At 42.1% G+C, this 27147-nt stretch overlaps 1 protein-coding gene across 8 annotated transcripts in view; it reads left to right on the top strand.

The window, feature by feature from the left end:
• CDKL5 (cyclin dependent kinase like 5) overlaps nucleotides 1-27147 on the top strand; it is a 482089-nt gene that overhangs the window by 400149 nt on the left and 54793 nt on the right. For all 8 annotated transcript variants that reach the window (XM_073565893.1, XM_073565896.1, XM_073565898.1 and 5 more), the window contains 2 exons: nucleotides 18775-18855; nucleotides 25977-26134. In XM_073565893.1, coding sequence (XP_073421994.1) covers nucleotides 18775-18855; nucleotides 25977-26134 — 239 coding nt within the window. The remainder of the gene's footprint in view (nucleotides 1-18774; nucleotides 18856-25976; nucleotides 26135-27147) is intronic.

The raw sequence follows: 27147 nt of genomic DNA, 5'->3' as shown, positions 1-27147 counted from the left end.
AAACTTCTAATGATGATTTTATAAAAACTAGGCAATGAATTTCTTCAGTGAAGGTATGTATTAAATCAGTATACCAGCGTCATTATGGCAGTGCTTTTAGTTTAATATATATAACCCTGATAACTGGTTTTCTTTAAATCATTCCAGGTTTTGCCGTGTTACATGGTGCATTTGTCTACTAAAATATACCATATACACATGGTCTACAACAATGTCTAGATAAATGGTGTCTCATTATCACCAAAGGAGAAACCAAGGTTTCTTATCAGATCATTACCTGGAGCTTCACACTGCCTCTGCCAGCTTGCCTTCATCCTATAGGGCATTTTTTATTTTTAATATTTTAATTAACCCCTTAATGCATTTGGACCTATGAGTAAATCCGTGCTCGGGATCTCAGTTGTGGAGAGGGCTCAGGAGCTGAAAGCTTAATCTTCTCCACATACGGTAGATTCTGGCATCTATCTCTAACAGCAGCAGCCAGAGCTAAGCTCTAATTGCTGCTGTTAACCATTCACATGCCGCTGTCTCTCTCTGACAAAGACATTTAAAATGAGTGGTTGCTGGAGCGACATGCACTAGTTCCAATTTGCCTCTTGCAAAGTGATTGCAGGGCACTTATGAGTAACCATGGCAGCAGGGGGCTTGCTGAAAGACCCCACTCTTATCATCTTGGCACTCCTGTGAAGCTCAGTCACATGCTGAACTTCATAGGAGAATGTGATTTTCCCATATACTGAAATATCTTAAAATTGTAGTATATAAAACAAGCAATCCAAGAATTGCAAGTTCAAATTTCCTAAGGTAACTAAAAAGTAAACTAAAATAATTTTTTTTAAATTGTAAAAAAGCTAAATTAAAAAAAATCTAAAGATTCAAATCACCCACCCGTTGCCCCCATTAAAAATAAAGAATTAACAAAACAAATATATTTGGTTTTGTTGCTTTCATAAAAGTCTGGTCTATCAAAATTTTAAATTATTTGACCCATATTGTAAACACTATAAAAGAGAAAAGGAAAAACATTACAAAGCCAAAATTGCATTTTTGGGGGGTTCATAACAGCTTCACAATAAAGAAAATGACCAAAATTACTTTTTACTCCAAATTTGTATCAGTGAAAACAAACAATTATATATTAAACCAATAGATAAAGCTGAAATAGAAAAAGACTAATGTCCAATGGTGGCAGCTGCTGCCAAGGCAAATAAAACCATGGGATGCATTAAAAAGAGGCAGACGCTGACACACTTAGAATATGGGGTACAATTTTGGCTCCAGTGTATATGAAAGACATAGCTGAAATAGAATGGGTGAAGAGAAAACGTTATTAACCCCTTCATGACCTTTGCGATTTACCGATTTTGCGCCTACATTTTTTCCTCCCCTTATTTCAGGAACCATAACTTTTTTATTTTTCCATTTTCATATCCATATGAGGGCTTGATTTTTGTGGGACAAGTTCACCGTCCATTTTATCATGTGATGGACTGAAAAGCAAGAAATACATTTTAAGTGTGTTGAAATTGCAAAAAGATTGCAATTCCTCATGTTTTTGTGGTGGGACTATTTACCATGTTCACTATGTGATAAAACTGACCAGGCAATATGATTCTCCAGGTCAGTATGAGTCTATACATCCAATCTGACGGAACTGGCAGAGGATCCCCCAAAAACTTCTACATTTCTGTTTTTTTCAGTCAAGATGGGGTACAGAGTGTACATTAATGAGAAATAAATGAACTTTTTTGAATTTATCAAATGGCTGCAATGAAACAAAGAGTGAAAAATTTAAAGTTGTCTGAATACTTTCCGTACCCACTGTAGATACCAAACGTGTATACTTTTTTACTTAAGCAGGGAAAAAATTGGGAAATTTGTAAGAAATATTTTTTTGCTTATGTTGACATTTTCTGAGACCTGTAATGTTTTCATTTTTTTGGTATATGGGCTATGTGAGGTTTTTTTTTTTTTTTTTGCACCTTTCCTTAGCTGATGTTTTTATTGATACCATTTTGGGCTAGATACAATATTTGATCTCCTCTTATTGAATTTTATTGCAGTGTTGCGGCGGCAAAAACCCCCCATAATTCAGGAGTTTTGATTTTTTTCTTGTTACGATGTTTACCTTTAGGACTTTTACGAATGCAGCTATCTCAAATATGTGTATTTTTTCAATTGTTTTATTCTTAATGGGACAAAACAACGTGATTTAAACTTTTGTGGGGGGGTTTTGGTGATATTTTTAACCCCTCCATGACCTCGTAGTTTTCCGTTTTTATGTTTTGCTCCCCTTCTTCCCAGAGCTATAACTTTTTTATTTTTCTGTCCATATGGCTGTGTGAGGGCTTGCTTTTTTGCGGATGATTTGTACTTTTGAACTACACCATTGGTTTTACCCTATTATGTACTGGAAAACAGGAAAAAAAAGTGCTGTGAAATTACAAAAAAAGTGCAATTCCACAATTGTTTTCCATGTTTTTTTTTACCATGTTCACTAAATTCTAAAACTGACCTGCCATTATGATTCTCCAAGTCATTACGGGTTCGCACATGCCAAACATCTATAGGTTCTCTTTTATTTAAGTGGTGAATAAAAAATACAAAGTTTGCAATAAAAAAAATGGTGCTATTTTCCGAGACCCATAGCGTCTCCATTTTTCAGGATCTGGAGCTGAGTGAGGGCTTACTTTTTTTGTGCACTGAGTTGACATTTTTATTCAGTAGTAAAAAATCCAGCACCAAAAGGTTACACTCCAACGAACTTTATTCCAAAATCTTCGTATAAAAATATGGACAACCGACAGCAAAAAAAATGGCAGCGATAGCAGAGGTCCCAAACACCGGTTTACGCGTGTCAGGGCTAAATATGCCCCTTAGTCATAACCTCATGACTATGGGGCATATTTAGCCCTGAAACACGTAAACTGGTGTCTGGGACCTCTGCTATCTCTGCCATTTTTTTTTGCTGTCGGTTGTCCATATTTTTATACGAAGATTTTGGAATAAAGTTCGTTGGAGTGTAACCTTTTGGTGCTGGATTTTTTACTACTGATTAGAATTTCCTGGGATGGCAGCCATGCACAAAGTGGACAGGTGAGCTGAAAAAGACTGTTTTATTTACTGACATTTTTATTGATACCATTTTGGGGTAGATACAATGTTTAGATTGTCTGTTATTGCATTTTATTGCAATGTTGCAGTGACGGAAAAAAAACCTAATTCTGGCGTTCATAGCAGAGTGGCAATGACAACTACAGGGTCTCGATCACGTAACAAGGGCGCTGATGGGTGGGATTAGTGATGCGCTTTCAGCGCAGCCATGTTTAGTGCCGCTGTCTGAGATTGACAACGGCATTTAACATGTTAGCAGCCACAGGTGGATCGCGATTCTACCAGCTGCTGTTAGGTGCCCATGTCAGCTGATGAAATCAGCTGTGATGTGCTGGAAAACATGCGGGCTCATCGCCGGAGCCTGCATGGACTGCAGGAACACAGCCTATGAGGTATATATACGTTATAGGTTCGTGAAAGGGTTAAAAACCTCTGTCTCTCACTTTTTACTTCATAGAATAGTCCTCTTAGGGGACTTGAAGTTGCGATCACCCGATAGCTTGTTCTAGATATTGCAGTGCCACGGAAGTATTGGTGTGCAAGTTTTTTTAAATAGTGCTACTTCCCTTCTGAGCCCTGCCATTTGCCCAAACAGTTGTTTTCCGCCACATATAGGTCATTGTCATGCTTAGGAAAAATTCCACAACAAATTTTTCAAACCATTTTCTCTTTATATTTTTGTTAAATTAAAAAATTTGGGGCTAAAGCAACATTTTTGTGGAAAATGTATTTTTAATTTACATGTCCCAATATTATAAAGTTCTAAGAAGAAACGGTTTGATCTAGATGTTCACAATAACGATACAAGAATTCCTCGAGGAGTGTAGTTTCCAAAATGGGGTTACTTTTGGGGGTTTCTACTGCTTTGGCACATCTGGGACACGGCAAACGCAACATGGTGTCAGCAATTTGTTCCAAAATTGTGCTCCAAAAAGAAATAGCACAAAAAAGTTTCAAAATATGATGGTGATGTAAAGTAGACTTATGGCAAATGTTGTTTATTAATTATTTTTAGTTTTCTGACCATCTATTTTAAGAGCATAAAAGTGTAAATTTCAAAAATTGCACATTTTTCAAATTTTTTTATTACATTTCCAATTTTTTTCATTATTAAACCCAAATCATATTGACCTAAATGTACCACTAGTAGGAAGTAAAATTTGTCTTGATAAAACAGTCTCTGTTTCAGTCTCATAACTTTGCTAAACGTATAGCAAAACATCGACACCTTAGGGGCCCGTCACACATTGTGAGATCGCTAGCGAGATCACTGATTTTGTGATGCATCAGCGATCTCGCTAGCGATTTCGCTGTGTGTGACACCTGTCAGCGACTGCCCCCCCCCCCCCCCCGCCGGATATCGCTAATCGTGTTCCATCGTCCTGGGCCATTTTTTGATCGTTGGTCTCCCGCTGGCCAGCACGCATTAATGCGTGTGGCAGCGGGAGTCCAACGATCAGCGAAGCTCCCAGCGCTGTAAGCAGACGCTGGGAGCTGGTATCCAAGGTAAATATCGGGTAACTAAGCGTGCGCAGTGCTTAGTTACCCGTTGTGTACCTTGGATACCAGCGTGCTCGCGCTGGAAGCTGGTATCCAAGGTAAACAGCGGGTAACTAAGTGCCGCACGCGCTTAGTTACCCGATATTTACCTTGGATATCAGCTCCCAGCGCGAGCACGCTGGTATTCAAGGTACACAGTGGGTAACTAAGCAACGCACACGCTTAGTTACCCGATATTTACCTTGGATACCAGCATCCTCGCTGGTTCTGATCGCTGGTGAGACTGCCTGTTTGGCAGCTCACCAGCAATCATGTAGCGATGCACCAGCGATCCTGACCAGGTCGTATCGTTGTCGGGATCGCTGGTGCGTCGTTTGGTCTGACGGGACCCTTAAGGGGGTTTTACACTAAGCGATATCGCTAGCAATATCGCTAAAACGTCACTGGTTTTGTGACGTTATAGCGATATTGCTAGCGATATCGCTATGTGTGATACTTACCAACGACCGGCTCCCCCGCTGTCCATCGCTGATCGCGCGAGAATGTCTGGCTCCATTTCTCGTCGGGCGCTTCCTGCTGTGACGACGAGCGACGCTGGACGCGGGCGGGAGGACGTCAGGATCGCTGTGTGTGAAAGGTGAGTATCGTGCGCTGCGTCGCTGCTGCATCGCTGTGAGATCTTTCTGTATGAAAGCTCACTAGCGATCATTTAGCGATGCACCAGCGATCCTGACCGGGTCGGATCGCTGGTGCATCGCTAAATGTAAAAGGGCCTTTACTCCTAGTATTTACCTTTTTAAATTAAATGTTTGTTTTTGTGAATGTAGTAAACCCGGCATTAGCATTCTGAAAGGCGATATTAAGGTTCTGTATCCATACTTTCCTTGCTAAGCTAATAGACCCCGGCAATACACGATTTTTCCATTTCCTTGCTTTCTACTCCTATTATTTTAGGATGAGCCATAAATTGCATGTTATGACACGGAACCCAGGAACAATCTTTCCAAGTCTTCTGATTTATTGTACAATAAGGGAACAGAAAGTTCCTTTCTCTATCTGGACGCAATTACATATTTAATTCTTTGTTATAGAATAGCAAAGTAAGGACATTTTTTAATCATGTAAAGGGTACTACCTAACCACAAAAAGATTTTGTCTCGTTTTATTAAAACCCAGGCTGCTTATGCTGTAAAGACCAAACCAAGCAGTACTTACCTACAGAGCCCCCTGCCGCTCCAGGCCCTGCTTCAGCCTGGTCAGCAAAGAGTTGCAGGCATCAATGGGGAGGTGGCACTGGACTGGCAGGGGATTTGGTAGGTAGGTACGGCTTAGTTTGTCAGTTTTCTCGCTGTGTACATTTCCATTGTATTTTCCACATTTTCCTTTCAATCCTCGCCTCTGTATTTTGGCTAAAATGTTGCTTTTAAATCCAAATAGATTTTGATCAATAACTATATGATAACCCCTTACTTTTTTCTCTTTTTTAAAAAACTGAAGCCATGCATCATCTCTAAAACCAAGGAGTGCCGTCACCTTGTTAATTAGTATTTTAAATAATTGAATCGTAGCCTACAGGAGTGTTTAGCGCTTTCAGCTTACAGGTTGCTAATGGCTGTTTTTTCATACATTTGAATGCCAAGTGACCTGTATAAGTATGTTGCAGATTAAGTTTTGGAAAATCAGGATGCCTTTGAATCGAACCCAAAATCAAATGATCAAAGAACATTAACTCACACAGCATTAAACATTATTCTGCCTTGATCTGCAGAAATTTCTTGGTATCTTATGAAATAACGATCAAAACAAATAATCGTAAGCCCTGGAGTTTTATTTCTTCTGGCATTCCCTGGTATTTCTTTGTTTTGCTTCATATACTATATACTGCATATATATATACGCAGCGGGTGAAATAAGTATTGGACACAAAACAAATTTTCTAAGTGAATATATTTCTAAAGGTGCTATTGACATGACATTCACACCAGGCGTCGGTAACAACCCATCGAATCCAAACTGGCAAAGAAATCAAACCATAGAAGTCTATGAATTAAATTGCTGTAATATTGAAAAATGACACAGGGAAAAAGTGCTTAAAGGGAACCTGTCACCTCGTTTTTCCGCAATAAGCTGCGGCCACTGCCTTTCGGGGCTTATCTAAAGTATTCTAGAATGCTGTAGATAAGCTTCTGATCTAACCTGAAAGAAGAAAAACAAGATATATTATACTCACCTGGGGGCGGTCCGGTCCGATGGGTGTCGCAGGTCTGGCGCCTCCCATCTTCATGTGATGGTGTCATCTTCCTTGCTTCTTGTCATGGCCCCTGCGCAGGCGTACATAACTCTTTCAGATTAGATTGGGTGCTTATCTTCAGCATTCTAGAATGCTGTAGATAAGCCCTGAAAGGCAGTGGCCGCAACTTATTGCGAAAAAATGAGGTGACAGGTTCCCTTTAACACATGTAGAAATAGAGGTGCAAAAAGCAGAGGAAAGTCATTACACAAGCTGAAATCTATCTACTGAAAACAATCCTGCCACTCATGTGGACATTCCTGCAAGACAATGATCCAAAGCAAACAACCAAGGAAACTCTCAATTGGTCTCAGAGAAAGAAAATAAAGCTGATAGAATGGCCCAGCCTGTCATGCTGGTAACTCGCATGCCTTCTCAAAGCAATCCTACTCACTGTGGTCACAGCTCTGTATTTTCCTGCTGTTTCCACTTGGCTATAGGTAGGTATGGCAAGTTTCTGCAAGAAGTTTACCATGCTGTATCCTGCAGAGATGAGCTCCTCCCTCCGCTCCTTGCCTTAGTCAAGGTGTATTCCTGATTTGTCTCCTGTTACTGACTCGGCTTGTCCACCCATTGTGTCTGATCTCTCAGCTTCTGACCTCGGCTTTGTATCCTGAACCTGTGCTGCCTGCCCCGACTGTCTGACTACATCTCTTCCTGTGCCTTCTGTACCGTGTATGCCTGCCTTGACCCATTGGTCAGCTGCTGCAGATCTGGACTTTGCCCTGGAGTGGCACATGGTGACTATCCTATGGCCCAAGCCTATCTTCACCATCAGAGGCTCTAGCGAAGATCAGGTAGCCACTTATTCATGCCCTTCCAGGTGAAGCCCAACCAGTGGCACAAAGGGTCCACACCCACTACCGTCACAGTAAGCTCAGGCCATGAACCCCGCTGACAAATCGGGACCCAGTGACCCCAAACATCTAGCTACTAGGATCGATCTTCTTTTCCATGAGCAATCTCTAGAACAAGCTCAAGTATCTTCTTGCATTAGAACACCACCCAGGCTGGCTCCAACATCCCAGTACCCTGTGCTGCCAAAATCCACACCTCCTGCAATAGAGCTGATGCAAGTAGAGCGGTCTAAACTTTCTGTCTAAGAGCAATAGCAAAGGTACAGAAAGGACAAGTGCATACACTGTGTAGGAAAAGGACAGTGAGGCTTGGAAACTCCAGCACCTAGGTTGGAAGGAGAGATGACCCGAGGTGAAAAAGAAAAAAAACAATTAACCAAGGTCACCCTGACTTGCGGAGAGAGATCTCTCTCCACAGCAAGCCATTTAGACACCGGATCGGCTGCCAACTTCATCCATCAGGATCTGGTTCTCCAACTTCAGCTTCCTACACAACAATTATATCAACCCTTGGTTATAGCCTCCATTGTTGGACAACCCCTGATGGAGCCTATCTGCTATATCATGCAGCCAGTCATGTTGCAGATTGGAGCCCTGCATTCCAAAAAAATCTCATTCTAAGTGTTACCCAAATCTAAACTCTGTTCTGCTGGGCTTTCCATAGTTGTGTCTACACATGCTGGTTGTTGTCTTGTCCACTACCTGATGCTTCAGTGGGGACCATGTTGTGCTTCCAACTGCCATGCCAAGGTCTTTCCCAAGTTTCCGTGTGACTTGCCTTTGAACCTTTTTTTATCTGACCACCTATTATCGTGCCTTCATAGATTTTTTTTTAAAAGAAGGCAGAGGTCTTGCCATCCCATGGACCTTACAATTGTACCATCAATCTTCAGCCTGGCACTTAGCCACCCCGGGACCGAGTATATCCTTCACCTCTATCTGAGACTCGTGCCATGTCAGAGTACATCCAAGAGAATTTAGCCAAAGGATTCATTCGTAATCCTCTTTTCTTGCCAGTGCTGACTACTTCTTTGTAACCAGGAAGGATGATTCCCTATGTCCCTGTATTGACTATTAGGGATTTAGCAAGATCACATCAAGAGCAAGAACCCCTAGTTTTTTTTACTTCTAACCTATTTGCTAGAATCCAAGGAGCATAGGTGTACACCAAATTGGATCTATGAGGGGTTTATAACTTAATTCGGATCCATAATGGCAACGAACGAAAGACTGCCTTTAATACCCATGACGGGCATTGCAGGAATTCGTTAATAACATCTTCCTAGACCACCTCAATGTCTTTGTGGTCATGTATTTGGATGACATCATGATTTTCTCTTGTGATTTACCTACCCATAACCCATTCTGCAGCACCTACGGGAGAACTATTTGTTTGCCAAGTTATCCAAATGTGTCTTTGAAAGACACTTCCTGTCTCTTTCCTTAGCTACCTTATTTCCAGCCAGGGTCTTGAAATGGATCTGTGACGTCTGCCTGCGGTCTGGACTGCAGCCAGACAGCACCCCGAGAAACACTGATACCCTTTACCCCTATACAGGGATCTGGATTTATAGCAGAGCCCAGGAGGCACTGTCTGAATAGGAGCAATGACCAGAGCAGGACGGTCGCCAGAAAGGTGTTCCAATACAGGACACAGAGGCAATGATATCCGAGACTAAACCAGTCAGGCAGCAGCGGTACTAAAACAGTAGACAGTAGCAGAGTCAGATTCCAGGCCGAAGCCAGAGTCATAAACCAGGAGAGTCGCAGAGGTACAGAATCGTTAGGCAGAAGCAGAGTCAGAATCCAGGCCGAAGTCAGAGTCATAAACCAGGAGAGTCGCAGAGGTACATAATCGTTAGGCAGAAGCAGAGTCAGAAGTCCAGGCAAAAGTCAGAGTCAGTCAACAGCAATTCACACAGTAACACGCAGGGGAACCAAGAATATATCCGGCGGCTTGCAAGCCCAGTCCAAAGGTATTTGAGGGATCAGGTCATCCCTCACAGGCTCCCGGGCTGATGATGTCATCAGGACCGCCCCCAGGACCAGACCTGATGACGATGCACCAACCCCTTCATGACTGACAGAGGAGCGGAGTCTGTGTCCACTAGACGCCTGCGCAGAAGCCCTTTCACTGTTGCCGCCATTACTCGGGCGCGAGCCACGGCGCCTCACAGTGGCTGAGGGCGGAACAGCAGGCCCTGAATTCGACGATGACATGTCAGTCCGGCGCCTCCTGGTAGCCGAGGCCTGGACAGCAGGCCCCGAGCCCGAGGGCGGCGTGACAGTCCGTCGCCTCCTAGTGGCTGAGGGCGGAACAGCAGGCCCCGAGTCTGACGGTGACGTGACAGTACCCCCCTCTCCAGGAGGGGCCTCCGGACCCTCAAAACCCGGTTTGTCAGGGTGAAGAAGATGAAATCTCCTAATTAATGCCTTGGCATGGACGTTCCCCGCAGGAACCCAGGACCTTTCTTCTGGGCCGTAGCCCTTCCAGTGTACCAGATACTGTACTGAGCCCCTCACAAGGCGGGAGTCAAGGATACCCTGGACTTCATACTCCAGAGCTCCCCCGACCGAAACAGGAGGAGGAGGGGACTGAACAGGGTGAATGGGAGAACGATAAGGTTTGAGGAGAGACCTGTGGAATATGTTAGGCAATTTGAATGACTGTGGAAGTTTTAAGCGGAAGGCTACTGGGTTAACCACCTCGATAATTTCGTATGGGCCGATGAACCTGGGACCTAGTTTGGCGGACGGTACCTTAAGCTTGATATTTTTTGTAGAGAGCCAAACCTTGTCGCCAACTCCCAGGTGCGGCCCCTTAGATCGTCGTCTATTTGCAGCCGAAGCCTGTCTAACCTGAGCCCCTTTCAAATTTGAATTAACCTCAGACCAAATCGTTTTTAGCCGATGTATATTTTGCTCCACCCCAGGGAGCTCCGACATCCTGGCCGAAAACGACCCAAAGCGCGGATGTAGTCCAAGGTTACAAAAGAAAGGGGTAGTTTTAATGGAGTCTTGATATTGATTATTGAGGGCGAACTCAGCCAATGGCAGATGTTCCACCCAATCGGTCTGATGTCCTGACACATAACAGCGGAGGTATTGTTCCAGAGCTTGGTTAGTACGCTCAGTTTGACCATTAGTTTCGGGATGGTATGCCGAAGAAAAGGACAACTCCACACCAATGCGTCTACAGAATGCCCTCCAGAACTTCGAGACAAACTGGGTACCCCTGTCGGACACAATATTTGCCGGAACGCCGTGCAGACGTACAATGTGCAGGATAAACAACTTACTTAAAGTCTCAGAGTTAGGCAACCCAGACAGGGGAATAAAATGGCCCTGCTTGCTGAACCTGTCTACCACCACCCAGATACAAGTTTTCCCATCTGATGGCGGCAGGTCTGTAATGAAATCCATGGAGATGTGGGTCCATGGACTCTCAGGGGTGGGCAAGGACTGAAGCCAGCCGGCAGGGCGACTATGGAGGGACTTGGCGCGGGCACAGACTTCACACGCTGAAACATAGTCCTTACAGTCCTTGACCACCGTCGGCCACCAAAAGTTCCTAGTTACCAACCTGGTGGTATTATTGAGACCCGGATGGCCTGCCAGGACAGAGTCGTGCGATTCTTTTAGAACCTGCAGACGAAGGTTAGCCAGAACGAACAATTTTTTGGGGGGCGTAGTGTCAGGAACTTGCTCTGAAGACCTACGGATCTCCTCCAGAAGGTCCAAAGACACTGCCGACACAACGATTCCATTAGCCAATATTGGGACTGGTTCACAGTCCTCGGTCTGTGTGGGGCAGAAACTGTGAGAGAGGGCATCTGCCCTCACATTTTTAGTCCCGGAGCGGAAGGTGATTATAAAATCAAACCTGGAGAAAAACAAGGCCCACCTAGCCTGCCTAGGATTTAGTCTTTTAGCTGACTCTAGGTAGGTTAGGTTTTTGTGGTCTGTAATAACAGTGACCTTGTGTTTGGCACCTTCGAGGAAGTGGCGCCATTCCTCGAAGGCCCATTTGATCGCCAGTAATTCCCGATTACCGACGTCATAGTTTCCCTCCGTGGCAGAGAATTTGCGGGAGAAAAATGCACATGGGCGAAGCTGAGTGAGGGATGCAGTGCCTTGCGAGAGCACTGCTCCCACTCTGACTTCGGAGGCATCTACTTCAACAATAAAGGGGTGGTCCAAGTTTGGTTGAATCAACACCGGGTTGGCCACGAAGCACTCCTTTAGTGTAGAAAAAGCTCGGGTTGCCTCAGGATTCCAATTAGTCACGTCCGCCCCTTTTCGGGTAAGGTCCGTGAGTGGCTTGGCAATCTCAGAGAAACCCCTGATAAACTTGCGGTAATAATTCGCAAATCCCAAAAACCGCTGCAGCGCTTTCAGCGATTTGGGTTGCACCCAATCCTTAATGGGTTGAATCTTGGCAGGGTCCATGCGAAACCCCTTGCCTGAGACCATGTATCCTAAGAACTGTACCTCTTCAGCAAAAAAAAACACATTTTTCTAATTTCGCATACAAGGAGTTTTTTCGCAGTCTCTGCAATACCGAACGGACGTGTTGAGCATGTGTCACAGGGTCAGCCAAATAAATCAAAATGTCATCCAGATACACGACGACATACACCCCACAAATGTCCCTGAAAATGTCATTGACAAAGTGTTGAAATACGGCAGGTGCGTTACTGAGTCCGAACGGCATTACAAGGTACTCAAAGTGACCAAGAGGTGTATTAAAGGCCGTTTTCCATTCGTCACCGCTTCTTATGCAGACCAGATTATATGCCCCCCGGAGGTCAAGTTTAGTAAACCAGCGGGCTCCCAGTAGCTGATTAAACAGATCAGGAATGAGTGGGAGCGAGTACTGATTTTTTACAGTAATTGCGTTCAGCTCACGATAATCGATGCATGGTCTGAGTCCACCATCTTTTTTTTCTACAAAGAAAAACCCAGCTCCTACAGGTGAGGTGGAAGGTCTAATAAAGCCTTTACGTAGGCTGTCTGCTATGTAGTCATTCATGGCTACACGCTCCGGACCCGAGAGGTTGAATATTCTCCCCTTAGGGAGACGGGCACCAGGGACCAAGTCTATAGGACAGTCGTACTCTCTATGAGGAGGTAGTTTCTCAGACTCCACTATGGAGAAGACATCTTCATAATCTCCGAATGCATATGGAATGGAGGGGTTTTTAATTTTAACTTGGTTCACTGACAGTGACATACAGTGATTCTGACACCGTGGACTCCAGCGCACGATATCACCTATGCGCCAGTCAATAACCGGATTATGTTGGTGCAACCATGGCATGCCTAACACAACTGGATCTGATAAATTGTGTATAACAAAAAATGACATTTGTTCGTTATGCAATGTCCCCACTGACATAGAAATTTCGTCAGTAATGAATTCCACGCCTCCCTGATCTATAGATGTACCATTAATTGTAATAGTCTGAATAGGCACTTTAAGCTTTAGCAGAGGTACACCCAGACTCTTAGCAAATAAAAAATCCATAAGGTTGCCGGCAGCACCACAATCCACATAAGCCTTCACACACAGACGTTTCTTAGCAAAAGAAAGGGAAACTGGTAACAACAGTTTGGCCGCTTTTGCGGGCAATACCTGACCCCCAGCGCTGTCCAGGGGGCGATGCTCCAGGAATGTGGATTTCCAACAGCCAGTATTTTCTTTGAAGCTTCCAGGCTGCAGCATGCTTGAGCCTGAGAGTGACCTTCCAGGCTGTGCAATGTAACAGGTGTTTGGGCCAGGAATCAGCTCAGTCAGGAGGAAGAAAAAAAAAAGGTAAGGAAAACTGCTTTTATATGTGTTAAGTATAGACACAAGAGCAGTTTTATTTTTTTGGGCCGGATATAATGTGACGTCTGCCTGCGGTCTGGACTGCAGCCAGACAGCACCCCGAGAAACACTGATACCCTTTACCCCTATACAGGGATCTGGATTTATAGCAGAGCCCAGGAGGCACTGTCTGAATAGGAGCAATGACCAGAGCAGGACGGTCGCCAGAAAGGTGTTCCAATACAGGACACAGAGGCAATGATATCCGAGACTAAACCAGTCAGGCAGCAGCGGTACTAAAACAGTAGACAGTAGCAGAGTCAGATTCCAGGCCGAAGCCAGAGTCATAAACCAGGAGAGTCGCAGAGGTACAGAATCGTTAGGCAGAAGCAGAGTCAGAATCCAGGCCGAAGTCAGAGTCATAAACCAGGAGAGTCGCAGAGGTACAGAATCGTTAGGCAGAAGCAGAGTCAGAAGTCCAGGCAAAAGTCAGAGTCAGTCAACAGCAATTCACACAGTAACACGCAGGGGAACCAAGAATATATCCGGCGGCTTGCAAGCCCAGTCCAAAGGTATTTGAGGGATCAGGTCATCCCTCACAGGCTCCCGGGCTGATGATGTCATCAGGACCGCCCCCAGGACCAGACCTGATGACGATGCACCAACCCCTTCATGACTGACAGAGGAGCGGAGTCTGTGTCCACTAGACGCCTGCGCAGAAGCCCTTTCACTGTTGCCGCCATTACTCGGGCGCGAGCCACGGCGCCTCACAGTGGCTGAGGGCGGAACAGCAGGCCCTGAATTCGACGATGACATGTCAGTCCGGCGCCTCCTGGTAGCCGAGGCCTGGACAGCAGGCCCCGAGCCCGAGGGCGGCGTGACAGTCCGTCGCCTCCTAGTGGCTGAGGGCGGAACAGCAGGCCCCGAGTCTGACGGTGACGTGACAGGATCCGGAGAAGGTGTCTGCTTTTCTGTTCTAGCTCCAGTCAAGGAGTGTTCCTGTTTTGTCTCCTGTTACCGACCCACCTTGTCCACCTCCTCCTGAGCTCCTGACCTTGGCTTTGTATCCTGAACTTGTGCTGCCTGCCTTGACTTTGGACTGTCTGACTACGCCTCTGCCTGTGCTCTCTTTACTGGGTATACCTGCCTTGACCCATTGGTCAGTCTGGGCAGTGCCCTGGAGTGCCACCTGGTGGCTATACTGAGGTCCAAGCCTATCCTCACCATCAGATGCTCTAGAATGGACCAGGTATCCACTTAGACATGCCCCCCCCCCCCCGAGTAAACCCTGCCAATGGCGTAATGGGTCCACGCCCACCGCTGTCACACAGCCAAACACCTGACCTGAATCCAATAGAAAATTTATAGAAGGAACTAAAACTCATAGAACGAGCCCACAGAACCTTTAGGATTTGAAAAGTGTTTGTGTGGAAGAATGGGCCAAAATCACCCCTGATTATTGCATATAACTAGTTTCTCCATACAGGAGGCATGTTGAATCTGTTTTACCAACATAGGCTTTTGTACAAAGTATTAATTAAATTTCAATAAGCACTGTGAGAATCATGTGGGAGTAGTGGATGAGGGCAGGTATATCTCGCCTAGATACCTTTCCTATGTGGCCTAGTCTGGTCAGTATCTCACCTGGTTACTAATGAGTAATGGTAGGTGGATATAAAAGGATGCCAGGTGGTTGTGTGAGTGTCTCAGCCTGGGGACTCAGAGAGCATGTCTGTGTGAGAGACACACGTGAGTGAAAGCAGTGCCCACTGCAACTGTGGTTTGGCTGGATGGGAGAAGCCCGCCAGTTGGTAGTTAGGTCGTACCTTGTTTAGTTAGTGCCGGACAGGCAAGGATTTGTTTTATGTTTTATTTCCTTTATGCATTGCTTTCACCTTTAATAAACCTGACCCAGTGTCAGTTATACCCGGACCCCGGCTGTGTGCCTGAGTTTCATGCTAAACGCCCGTGACTTTTGACCCCAGCAAGGGCGATCCCGGAGTGTTTTATCACAGCGCGCTCAACTTTTTCGCCGTGTAATTTCTCACTAATGCACATAACTTAGTTTATGGACATCTGTGGTTTGATGTCTTTTCCTGTGTGCGATGATTTGTTACCGATATCTAGTGAGAATTTCATATGCATAGTAGAGTTGAGCGAATTTGTTTGGGTCCCTGCTTATTCGGCAAGCTTTAGCGCTTACCGAATAAGCTGCAGAGGGAATCCGGATACATTGAGAGTGCTGGCTGATTAACTGATCGGAGCCGCAGCTGCATGTGTCGCCACTGTGTCACAGTCACAGCACATGCATGGAGACCCCAACACACAGGCATCTGACATCCGAGTTAATTAGAGACACACCTGTGGATGTATTTTAATGCACACCTGAAATTCAATGCTTCTTTGTGTAGCATCATGTGAAAGTCCTTGGGTACAATTTCAAGACGCCTGTGCCTTTTTATATAGTGTATGTAGACTTCTGGTTTCAAATACATATATCTACATATACTGCTCAAAAAAATAAAGGGAACACATCCTAGTACATTGTGTTGGCTAAGTGTTCCCTTTATTTTTTTGAGTAGTATATATATATATATATATATATATATATATAGTGTGTGTATATATATCGTATGTGTGTGTGTATGTATGTACATATATATATATATATATATATATATATATATACGGTCATATGTAAAAGTTTGGGCACCCCTATTAATGTTAACCTTTTTTCTTTATAACAATTTTGGTTTTTGCAACAGGTATTTCAGTTTCATATATCTAATAACTGATGGACTCAGTTATATTTCTGGATTCAACTGAGGTTTATTGTACTAACAGAAAATGTGCAATCTGCATTTAAATAAAATTTGACCGGTGCAAAAGTATGGGCACCCTTATCATTTTCTTGATTTGAACACTCCTAACTACTTTTTACTGACTTCCTGAAGCACTAAATTGGTTTTGTAACCTCATTGAGCTTTGAACTTCATAGCCAGGTGTATCAAATCATGAGAAAAGGTATTTAAAGTGGCCACTTGCAAGTAGTTCTCCTATTTGATTCTCCTATGAAGAGTGGCATCATGGGCTCCTCAAAACAACTCTCAAATGATCTGAAAACAAAGATTATTCAACATAGCTTTTCAGGGGAAGGATACAAAAAGTTGTCTCAGAGATTTAACCAGTCAGTTTCCACTGTGAGGAACATAGTAAGGAAATGGAAGAACACAGGTACAGTTCTTGTTAAGCCCAGAAGTGGCAGACCAAGAAAAATATCAGAAAGGCAGAGAAGAAGAATGGTGAGAACAGTCAAGGACAATCCACAGACCACCTCCAAAGACCTGCAGCATCATCTTGCTGCAGATGGTGTCACTGTGCATCGGTCAGCAATACAGCGCATGCATAACGCCTTTTTGTATGACCAAACAACTCAATCTTTGTTTCATCAGTCCACAGGACCTTCTTCCAAAATGTAACTGGCTTGTCCAAATGTGCTTTTGCATACCTCAGGCGACTCTGTTTGTGGCGTGCTTGCAGAAACGGCTTCTTTCTCATCACTCTCCCATACAGCTTCTCCTTGTGCAAAGTGCGCTGTATTGTTGACCGATGCACAGTGACACCATCTGCAGCAAGATGATGCTGCAGGTCTTTGGAGGTGGTCTGTGGATTGTCCTTGACTGTTCTCACCATTCTTCTTCTCTGCCTTTCTGATATTTTTCTTGGCCTGCCACTTCTGGGCTTAACAAGAACTGTACCTGTGTTCTTCCATTTCCTTACTATGTTCCTCACAGGGGAAACTGACAGGTTAAATCTCTGAGACAACTTTTTGTATCCTTCCCCTGAAAAGCTATGTTGAATAATCTTTGTTTTCAGATCATTTGAGAGTTGTTTTGAGGAGCCCATGATGCCACTCTTCATAGGAGAATCAAATAGGAGAACTACTTGCAAGTGGCCACTTTAAATACCTTTTCTCATGATTTGATACACCTGGCTATGAAGTTCAAAGCTCAATGAGGTTACAAAACCAATTTAGTGCTTCAGGAAGTCAGTAAAAAGTAGTTAGGAGTGTTCAAATCAAGAAAATGATAAGGGTGCCCATACTTTTGCACCAGTCAAATTTTGTTTAAATGCAGATTGCACATTTTCTGTTAGTACAATAAACCTCATTTGAATCCAGAAATATAACTGAGTCCGTCAGTTATTAGATATATGAAACTGAAATACCTGTTGCAAAAACCAAAATTGTTATAAAGAAAAAAGGTTCACATTAATAGGGGTGCCCAAACTTTTACATATGACTGTATATATGTGTGTGTATATGTACTGTATGTATTTATTTAAAAAAAAAAAAAAAATATATATATATATATATATATACACACATGTATGCGTGTGTGGCATACTCCACTCTATATGCACGCTATATGTTTTTGTGTGTCATATTTTTCATGTGGAAGTGTCCATGGAAGATCAGCTAAAAAACAATAGACCTGGGAAGTTCACAAATGTGAGGTGAGGTGTGGGTGAAGAAAAATGTGTTTAAAAATCTGTAAGGCATTGTTCCTCAACTCACTGTTCCCCCCAACCACAAGGCAGCAGCAACTGTGTCTTTGTGGTGGTTTCCCATAATCTTCCATACACACCTCTAATAGGGTCACCCTCCTGTGTGCGCTTTTCCCTTTACAGCATCTCATGGATAATACATTGTGAAATTTAGGTTTAACTATGCATGAAAAATACGATAAATTTACAAAATTGTCTAAAGGAATATTCCAGCCTACAACAATTATCATCTACGGTATATAGTGGCTAGGGGATAATTGTTAGATTTGTGATCCTCCATTAATTGCGTGGAGTCATGTCCCTCATTCTCCCTTGGTTCTTTCCTAGGTGTAATACTGAAGTCATGAGAAGTTAGTGTCCATGGTGGTGAACATGATGGCCAAGCTCTGCGCTCTGCTACATTCATCAGTGCCACCGATCTATAAATTATCAGCTATTCAATAACCAGAAACATTCTTTTATAGACTTCCTAAAATATTGAGTTTTTATCTATTTTTGTTTTGTTATAATATCCAGGTTTTTTTTTATTTGTTGATGATCATTTCCGTTTCATAGGTTTTTATTATTTCATTTATTCAGTGCCTGTTACCTTTTGTAACGTGTATTAATGGTTCTTTTCTGCTTGTGATTTCTTCCAGTTTCCAGCTGTCAATCATCCTCAGTCTTTAGAAAGACGATACTTGGGTATCATAAGTAGTGTTTTACTTGACCTCATGAAGGTAAGAGCATGTACTATACCATGTAGAAATTCTAAGAAACCTCAACATTTACTAATATATGAAACAAATGTATGCAGCTTATATTGTATCTTCACTTTTTAAACTTTTTAGCTTGATACTAGACTTGTTTAAATACAAAAGATACTAAAGTCTATTGATATGTACATAGGTAAAAGTCATGGCTGAAAGCGTTAGCACCCTTGAAATTGTTCCAGAAAATGAAATATTTCTCCTTGAAAATTATTGCAATTATACATGTTTATTTTTTTTGTGTATTGGAATAAGACAAAAAAAGCTGAAAAAAGGCAAATTGAACATAATTTCACAAAGCCCCAAACTAGGCCGGACAAAGTTGTTAGCACAATCAACTTAATATTTGGTTGCACACCCTTTGAAATAATTAATTACAATCTGTCTATAACCATCAACAAGCTTCTTGAATTTTGGACCACTCTTCTTTGGCAAACTGCTCCAGATCTCTCATATTTGAAGGGTGCCTTCTCCCAATATGAATTTTAAGATTTTTCTATAAGTGTTCAATGTGACAAAACCCAATTTTCTGACACTGGGCATTACATTACAAACCAAAATCCTTTGGTAATCTTCAGATTTCATGATGCCTTGCACACAGTCAAGGCACCCAGTGCCAGAGATAGAAAGACAACCCGAAAAAAATCTTTCAACCTCTACCATATTTGATTGTAGGTTCTGTGTTATTTTCTTTGTAGGCCTAATTCCGTTTTCAGTAAACAGAATGATGTGCTTTACCAAAAAGCTCTATATTGGTCTTATCTGTCCACAAGGCTCTTTCCCAGAAGGATTTTTGCTTGCTAATGTACATTTTGGCAAACTGCAGACTCGCTTTTTTTATGTCTCTTTGTCAGCAGTGGGGTCCTCTTGGGTCTCTTGCTATAGCATTTCATTTCATTCAAGTGTCGACAAACAGTTCGTGCTGACACTGATGAACCCTGAGCCTGCAGGACAGCTTGAATTTCTTTGGAACTTGGTTGGGGCTGCTTATACACCATTCAGACTATCCTGTGTTGCAACCTTTCATCAGTGCCATAGGTTGTAATCTTCTTGCTTATGTTGCACACCTTGAACAAAAGAACATCAAGATCTCTGGAGATTGGCTTGTAAACTTGAGATTGTTGATATTTTTCAACAGTTTTGGTTCTCAAGTCCAAAGTTGTTTGTCCACAATTTTGGAAAGGTGCCAACAATTTTGTCCGGACCATTTTTGGGGTTTTGTGTGATATTATGTCCAATTTGCCTTTTTTCCTGGTTTTGTTTTGTATTTGTCTAGTACACACAAAGGAAATAAACATATGTATAACAAAACATATGTGCTTGCAATAATTTTCTGGGAGAAATACTTCATTTTCTGGAACAATTTCAAAAGTTCGGACACTTTCGTCCATGACTGTTGTAGTGCAGCGGTAGCACACTATGCAGTGATGAGTCAGTGATCCAGCAAAGTTCAAAGCAAAAAAGTCTCTTTAATGTTTAACTCATAAATAATGCACAGCACACAATATCCTCCGGATTGCAGCCAGGAACAATATCCTCTGGAATACAGCCAATAAACACGCCAGTCCACCTCCTAGATCCGTTACCGTGGGCGACTGCACCGCTGTGTAAGCTGTGGGTGCCAGGCCTTCCAGCTGCCTTGTGTGTTTTGCTCAACTTGCCTGTGTTACCTCACACAGATGGAGCCCTGCAGAGCTGACTGCTCTGCACTCCAGCAAACACCAGACTGACACTGAACCTGACACACTCAAACCACTATACTGCAGGGTTTTTACCGAACAACCTGTGGCCTTCAGCCACATGGAAACCCTGTCCAGGAATGAAACGGACTGCACCACTACCATCTTTAGTCTGTTTCAAAACACAAAAGCCCAGAGCAAGTTTCCCTAAATCTGCCTTGGACAACCAGCATGTCCAAGACCTATACTCATTTTAGTTTGCATTGCAACCACAGCTACGCCTGTCACTGCAATGCCCTCTCGTGACCTAAATACACCTCTGTGCAGATCCTGGGGGGAACATACAGCGACTGCTACAGGTAACACCCGTTTCTGCCTCACACTGTATATAGAAATATGCATACATTATACATGGAGCTAAATGCATAGACAGATATAACATATTGATAGATATTTACTATATGTGCTGTATACAATACACTGTATATTGTTCCACTGAAACTTACTTTGCTGCCTTTTATAGCAGGACTGTGTACTTTTAGCTTTTTAGTACAAATTACCTCATGTCCTCACTATATCTGAAACTGAACCTGTCAAAGACTGAACTCCTTGTGTTTCCTCCCGCTACTAATGTACCTATACCCAACATTGCCATTTCCGTGTGTGGTTCCACTATTACTCCCCAGCAACATGCCCGCTGTCTTGGGGTCATGCTTGACTCCGAGCTTTCCTTTGTCCCCCACATACGATCACTGGCTCGCTCTTGTTATCTGCACCTCAAAAACATTTCTAGAATTCGACCTTTTCTTACTTTTGACTCCGCAAAAACTCTTACTGTTTCTCTTATTCATTCTCGTCTCGACTATTGTAACTCTCTTCTAATCGGTCTCCCTCTTACCAAACTCTCCCCCCTCCAATCTCTCTTGAATGCTGCTGCCAGGATCATATTCCTCGCCAATCGTTACACCGATGCCTCTACCTTGTGCCAGTCATTACACTGGCTACCCATCCACTCCAGAATCCAGAACAAACTTATTACCCTCACCCACAAAGCTCTTCATAGCTCAGCACCACCCTACATCTCCTCCCTTGTTTCAGTGTACCATCCTACCCGCGCCCTCCGTTCTGCTGATGACCTGAGGTTAGCATCCTCAATAATCAGAACCTCCCACTCCCGTCTGCAAGACTATACACGTGCTGCGCCAATTCTTTGGAATGCACTTCCCAGGTCAATATGATTAGTCCCCAATCCCCACAATTTTAAGCGTGCCCTGAAAACTCATTTATTCAGACTGGCCTACCGCCTCAACACATTAACCTAATCTATCCCTGGGTGGCACAGCCAAAAGTTTTTACCATAACCAGGTTCCCCGCACCATGTTTCCACATGCTTTATGCATCCATTAGCCCTCTGCATCTGTACTGTTACACACTTAACATTATGGCTGGTCCATACAATCAGGGCAACTGTTACCACCCACCTTTCCTGTCTCCCTTTTTTTCCTCATAGATTGTAAGCTTGCGAGCAGGGCCCTCATTCCTCTTGGTATCTGTTATGATCTATGTGATTATTGTTATGCTGTAATGTCTGTTGTCTGTACAAGTCCCCTCTGAAATGTAAAGTGCTGCGGAATATGTCGGCGCTATAGAAATAAAATTTATTATTATGTAAAAGTGAATATGACACGTAATATATCATTAGGAAATGAAAAGATATTAGAAATTCATGAGCAGACAGAAATGTAATTAATGAGTCTCAGCAGGTAACCTTGCGGCTCTCCCAGCTGTGATTTGTATGGCTGATTCTTTTTTGTGTCTTAAAGAGGGAAGTATAACTTTAACTGATAGTAGATATGTCATTTTGGTTAGTGTTACTCTGGTCATGTGTCATGAAGATCACAATGTCGCAATGTGACTTGACGTCTACTGATTGTCAATGTGATCGTGTGGCAGCATATGACATAATACGACGGTCCTGTCGCCCAAAGAAATATTTTCATTTTACAGATAAATTACAACTTTAAAATATCTGCAAGCTGCAAATAAATTGAACAAATATTTTGTTTGCTTGACTTGCCTGAGACTTGTCATTCAATCAGAGTTGTCATGTCACACCTTGAGCAAGACATCCAATCAATTGAGTTTTTCATAATACCTGATTGGTTGTTAAAGGGGCATGCTCATCCCTGTAGTTTGTAGCAGTGATGGGGATTCCTGTTTATCTGTAGTGACCAGATATGGTTGGGAATATGGAAATGACCATACTGGCTGTATTACACTATTTCTTTAACTTCCATAATTACTTTTCCTAACTCAAATTCACGTGATGCAGATCAATTACTGTAGTTGCTTCCATAAACCTAATCTTCTTTGGTCATTGCATCTTCACAAGTAATCCATGAATTACTAATATGGGATGAAAAAGTTTATTTGGCATTTAATGATTTTATGTTATGACTGAAAGAACACAGTATCTATCCCCAAAAAGCCATACTTATTGATACAAAAGCAGATTAAATAGTTTCAATAATATAAAGACAAGCCATTATGTTATATTAAAAGGAATCTGTTACCATCTGCAGCATAATGTAGGGTAGATACCCTTATTTTAGTGATGTGTCACTCACTGGGCTGCTTGCTGTAATTTTGATAAAATCACTGCTTTATCTGCTGAATTTCTCCAACTGCTGAGCTCTCTGTAGCCCCACCCCCACCACTGATTGGCAGCTTTCTGTCGGGGCAGGGTGATGGGGGCGGGGTTATACAAAATTCATAAATATGGAGGACTACATGGTAGTCCTGCTGATAAAAGTGTTTACATCATATCGCTGGAATCAGGGTCTTGGTGCCCACATTATCATGCTCTCAGAATGAGTGACAAAAGCCTGTTGTTAGATTCCCTTTGAAGATATGGGGTGTAAGCGGTAAAGTTTATGCTTATGGGGCGTGTCATGTCAGTATAAGAAGACATTCAATCAAAACCAAAAAGAAAAAAACCCTGAAAACTATAATACTTTATTATTTATATTTAAAACCAATGATATTCAGTTTGAACACTCCAAATTTTTTTTTAAAAATGGAGCATTGGTTTAAATATAAATAATATAGTATTATAGTTTTTAGGGGTGTTTTCTTTTTGGTTTTGATACTCTGGACCCCCGTTTCTTTAAACTGATACTGTTTTTTTTTCTTGATAAGACAAATAAGCCATGCAATGCTCCAAATATTAATGATATTGCAAAAGTAATAGGTACAAAATACTAATAAACATTCCCTTATACACCATTATGAAGGTTGGTTGCTTATTATTACTTATTATTTTCATACATTTTTATAGAAGAATATATTATATAAAGTTTACTAATGACACAGTTACTTGTAGTTACATATACCATGCTCTTTATCTGTCTATTGGTCCCATCATATTATATTAGACAAAGTGCCGACGTCTGATTTTCTTTGAAAATCATAAAGCCAGACTGTAGTCTACAAAAGTGATTCTGGCAATGAGTTCTCCTGAATGGTTGATGTACAAGTGTTTTTGCCCCTGTCAGCTCCCGTATGTATTTTAGCAGGAACCGTTTTCTGACCATTCTTTGTATCTGTAAAGATGGCCTTTTTCCTGTTATACTGAATGCTGTACTTTTGATTCCAATTTAAGTGATTTGAAAAAAATCCACTACTATGGCTAAAAATAATTCCTGTACAAAACTCCTAATTTACCCAAACTGTCTAAAAGAATAGGCGGCTTTGTTGATCATAGCAACTATTTAGATCTCAGCTTTCATTTCTAAACCTGCTCTGGTAAAATAAAAGCTGCGCTGTGATTGGTTGTATAAGCAGCAAAAATGTTTTCGCTTTAATGGTTTTGATAAATATTCCCAAAGTCATCTGTCAATTGGATGTTTGTCAGATAGAAAAACACCGTTTAATGGCCATTAGACAGCAAAATAGTTGAAACAGATGTCAATTAGACATGTAACATTTGGTAACAATGGCCATAGAGTAGCTGTTAAAGCGGTTGTCTGCTTGTAGAATATCGACGACCTATCCCCAGGTTAGTTGATCAGTGCAGATCTGACACCCAGTACCCCAATCGATCAGCGTGACCTGATGGAAACATTTTGAGCCGAGCTGAAAAGCACAGTTCACTTCAGTGTGTAGCAACTTCTGCCGTACAGGTACTGCACAACAGCTCCTGTACAAACCCTCCTATTCTTTTGAATAGCAGCTGTTCTGCAGTACCCAGCAGCAGCTGCAACACGCTGAATGGAGCCACTCTTTGTAGCTCTTCTCAGAGTGTTTACATGCATCCGTCGGAAGAGTTGATTCCGGCTGATCAGTCGAGGTGCCAAGTGTCAGACCCATACCTGATCTGATATTGATGACCATTAATATTCTTTTACTAAACAACACCAGTAACTTTGATAACTACAAAGAAGTACTGTAAGTACCGTGATCTTGTTCCCCTGCTAATTGTCTATGTCTTAGAAAACCCGTTTTAAAAGGAGCACTAAATCTTATTCTTTGTTTTCGTAAAAAAAAATGTGTATGTTATAAGTACAGATATATATACTTTTAATGAGGCTATAAATCGCAGCAAACATTATTCGCTATTATTTGTTTGTTAAAATTTTTATAATAAAGAGAAACTGCCAGTTCAAAGAACTATTGATATGTAAGACTTTGATTTGATATTCAGTCTAGGTGCTGAGACCCTCACTGATCACTGAAGCGAAGGGACAGTAGTGCTCATCCGAGCACCACCTGTCCTCAGGGACTGAAGAAGGCTCAATAAGAAGACATTGGCCCCGATTCATGAAAACTTTTGTACCCCAGTCTTAAATAGGGATGTGCACAAATAAGATGTTACAAATTCATTAAGTGGCGCACACCAATTAATGTTTTCAGCACATCTTATTCCTGGCATTTGCCTCTGTGCACCTTTTTAGAAATATTACCCCAGTCAGGGACTGGAATATTATTTCTGAAGTAAGAAATAAATGCAGTTTTGCCATGAATATTCCAATTTTGGAGGAGCTGCTTAAAGCCAAAAATCACAACATTTATATGCTACTCCGCATAGAACAAAAATGTTACGACTATCCAAAGTGTTTGACACCAGATTTTTGACAGATACTATGATGTATCGACCCCCATGTGCCCGTCTTCGGTAACCAAGGAGAGCATGTTTTAGCTGAACACTTCTGCCTTTTCATATCAGCAGATAGTGGAGGTCTCAGTATACATACTAGATCAAGATTTTAGGCGTGTCACAAGTTTTTTGTGTTTTTTTTAAACATCAGCCCCTCTTTAATTGCACGACCAATTGATAGTTCCTCTTCACATGTTCCCGTTTTATGTTTTGGTCTTTTGTCTTCATTATTCTAAATTTAACTTTATTTTATCCAGAACTTATTGAAGCTGAATCCATCTGATAGATATTTGACCGAACAGTGCTTAAATCACCCAGCATTTCAGACTCAGAGACTTTTGGATCGTGGTGGAAGCTCTCCTTCAAGATCAGCCAAGAGAAAAACTCATCACTCAGATACTAACTCATCAAGCAGGTCATTGTCTTTTAGTAAAATTGGTATAAAACTTTGAAGATTTCATCAGCATTTCTTAAATATGAAAAAAATACGGGCAGTTGTTCATTCACTTACATAATATTTAAACTAATCTAAAAAATGTTGGTACTTACAAACATCATTGGCGCCTTGATAATTTATTCTAAAAAGCCATTATCTTTAGAAACAATTGGATAAGTACCAACTGAGAACCATTAGAATATTGTACTAGCATGACCAAATACATTCAACAAAAAAAAAGTAGACTTGTCACCTAACAGGCACTTATTTAAATAATAGAAATAAAGAAGAAAAACGGTGTACGACATGGAGAAGATTAAAGTTATCCTTCCCTAAAACAAGGTTGCAGAACCACTAGCCATCGTGATAACCTACACCTGTTTTTGTAACCATTTCATAGAGTCATAGAATGTTAGAGTTGAACGGGAGCTCAAGGGTCATCGTGTCCAACCCTCTCCTCAATGCATTGCAGGATTCACTAAACCATCTCAGACAGATGTCTGTCCAGACTTTGTTTGAAGACTTCCATTGAACGAGAACTCATCACCTATCATGGCAGCCTGTTCCACTCATTGATCACCCCCTCTGTCAAAAAGTTTTTTCTAATATCTAATCTGTATCTTCTCCCATTCAGTTTCATTCCATTGCTTCTCGTGTTTCCATGTGCAAATGAGAATAAGAATGATCCCTCTACACTGTGACATCCCTTCAGAAATTTGTAGACACCTATTATGTCTCCTCTTAGCCTTCATTTTTGCAAGCTAAACATTCTAAGATCCTTTAACCGTTCCTTGTAGGACATACTTTGCAGTCTGCTCACCATCCTGGTAGCTCTTCTCTGAACTTGCTTCAGTTTTTCAATGTCTTTTTTTTTTAAATGTGGTGCCCAGAACTGGACACGTTATTCCAGATGAGGCCTGAAAAAGGAGGAGGTGTGGGGAATAATTACTACACGTGATCTAGATTCTATGTTTCTCTTAATACACCCTAGA

Source organism: Dendrobates tinctorius, unplaced genomic scaffold (genome assembly GCF_039654945.1).
Source record: "Dendrobates tinctorius isolate UK_male_01 unplaced genomic scaffold, ASM3965494v1 ptg000016l, whole genome shotgun sequence".
Taxonomy (NCBI): domain Eukaryota; kingdom Metazoa; phylum Chordata; class Amphibia; order Anura; family Dendrobatidae; genus Dendrobates; species Dendrobates tinctorius.
The sequence above is the reverse complement of the archived record's forward strand: the minus strand, read 5'-3'. Positions and strand labels throughout refer to the sequence as shown.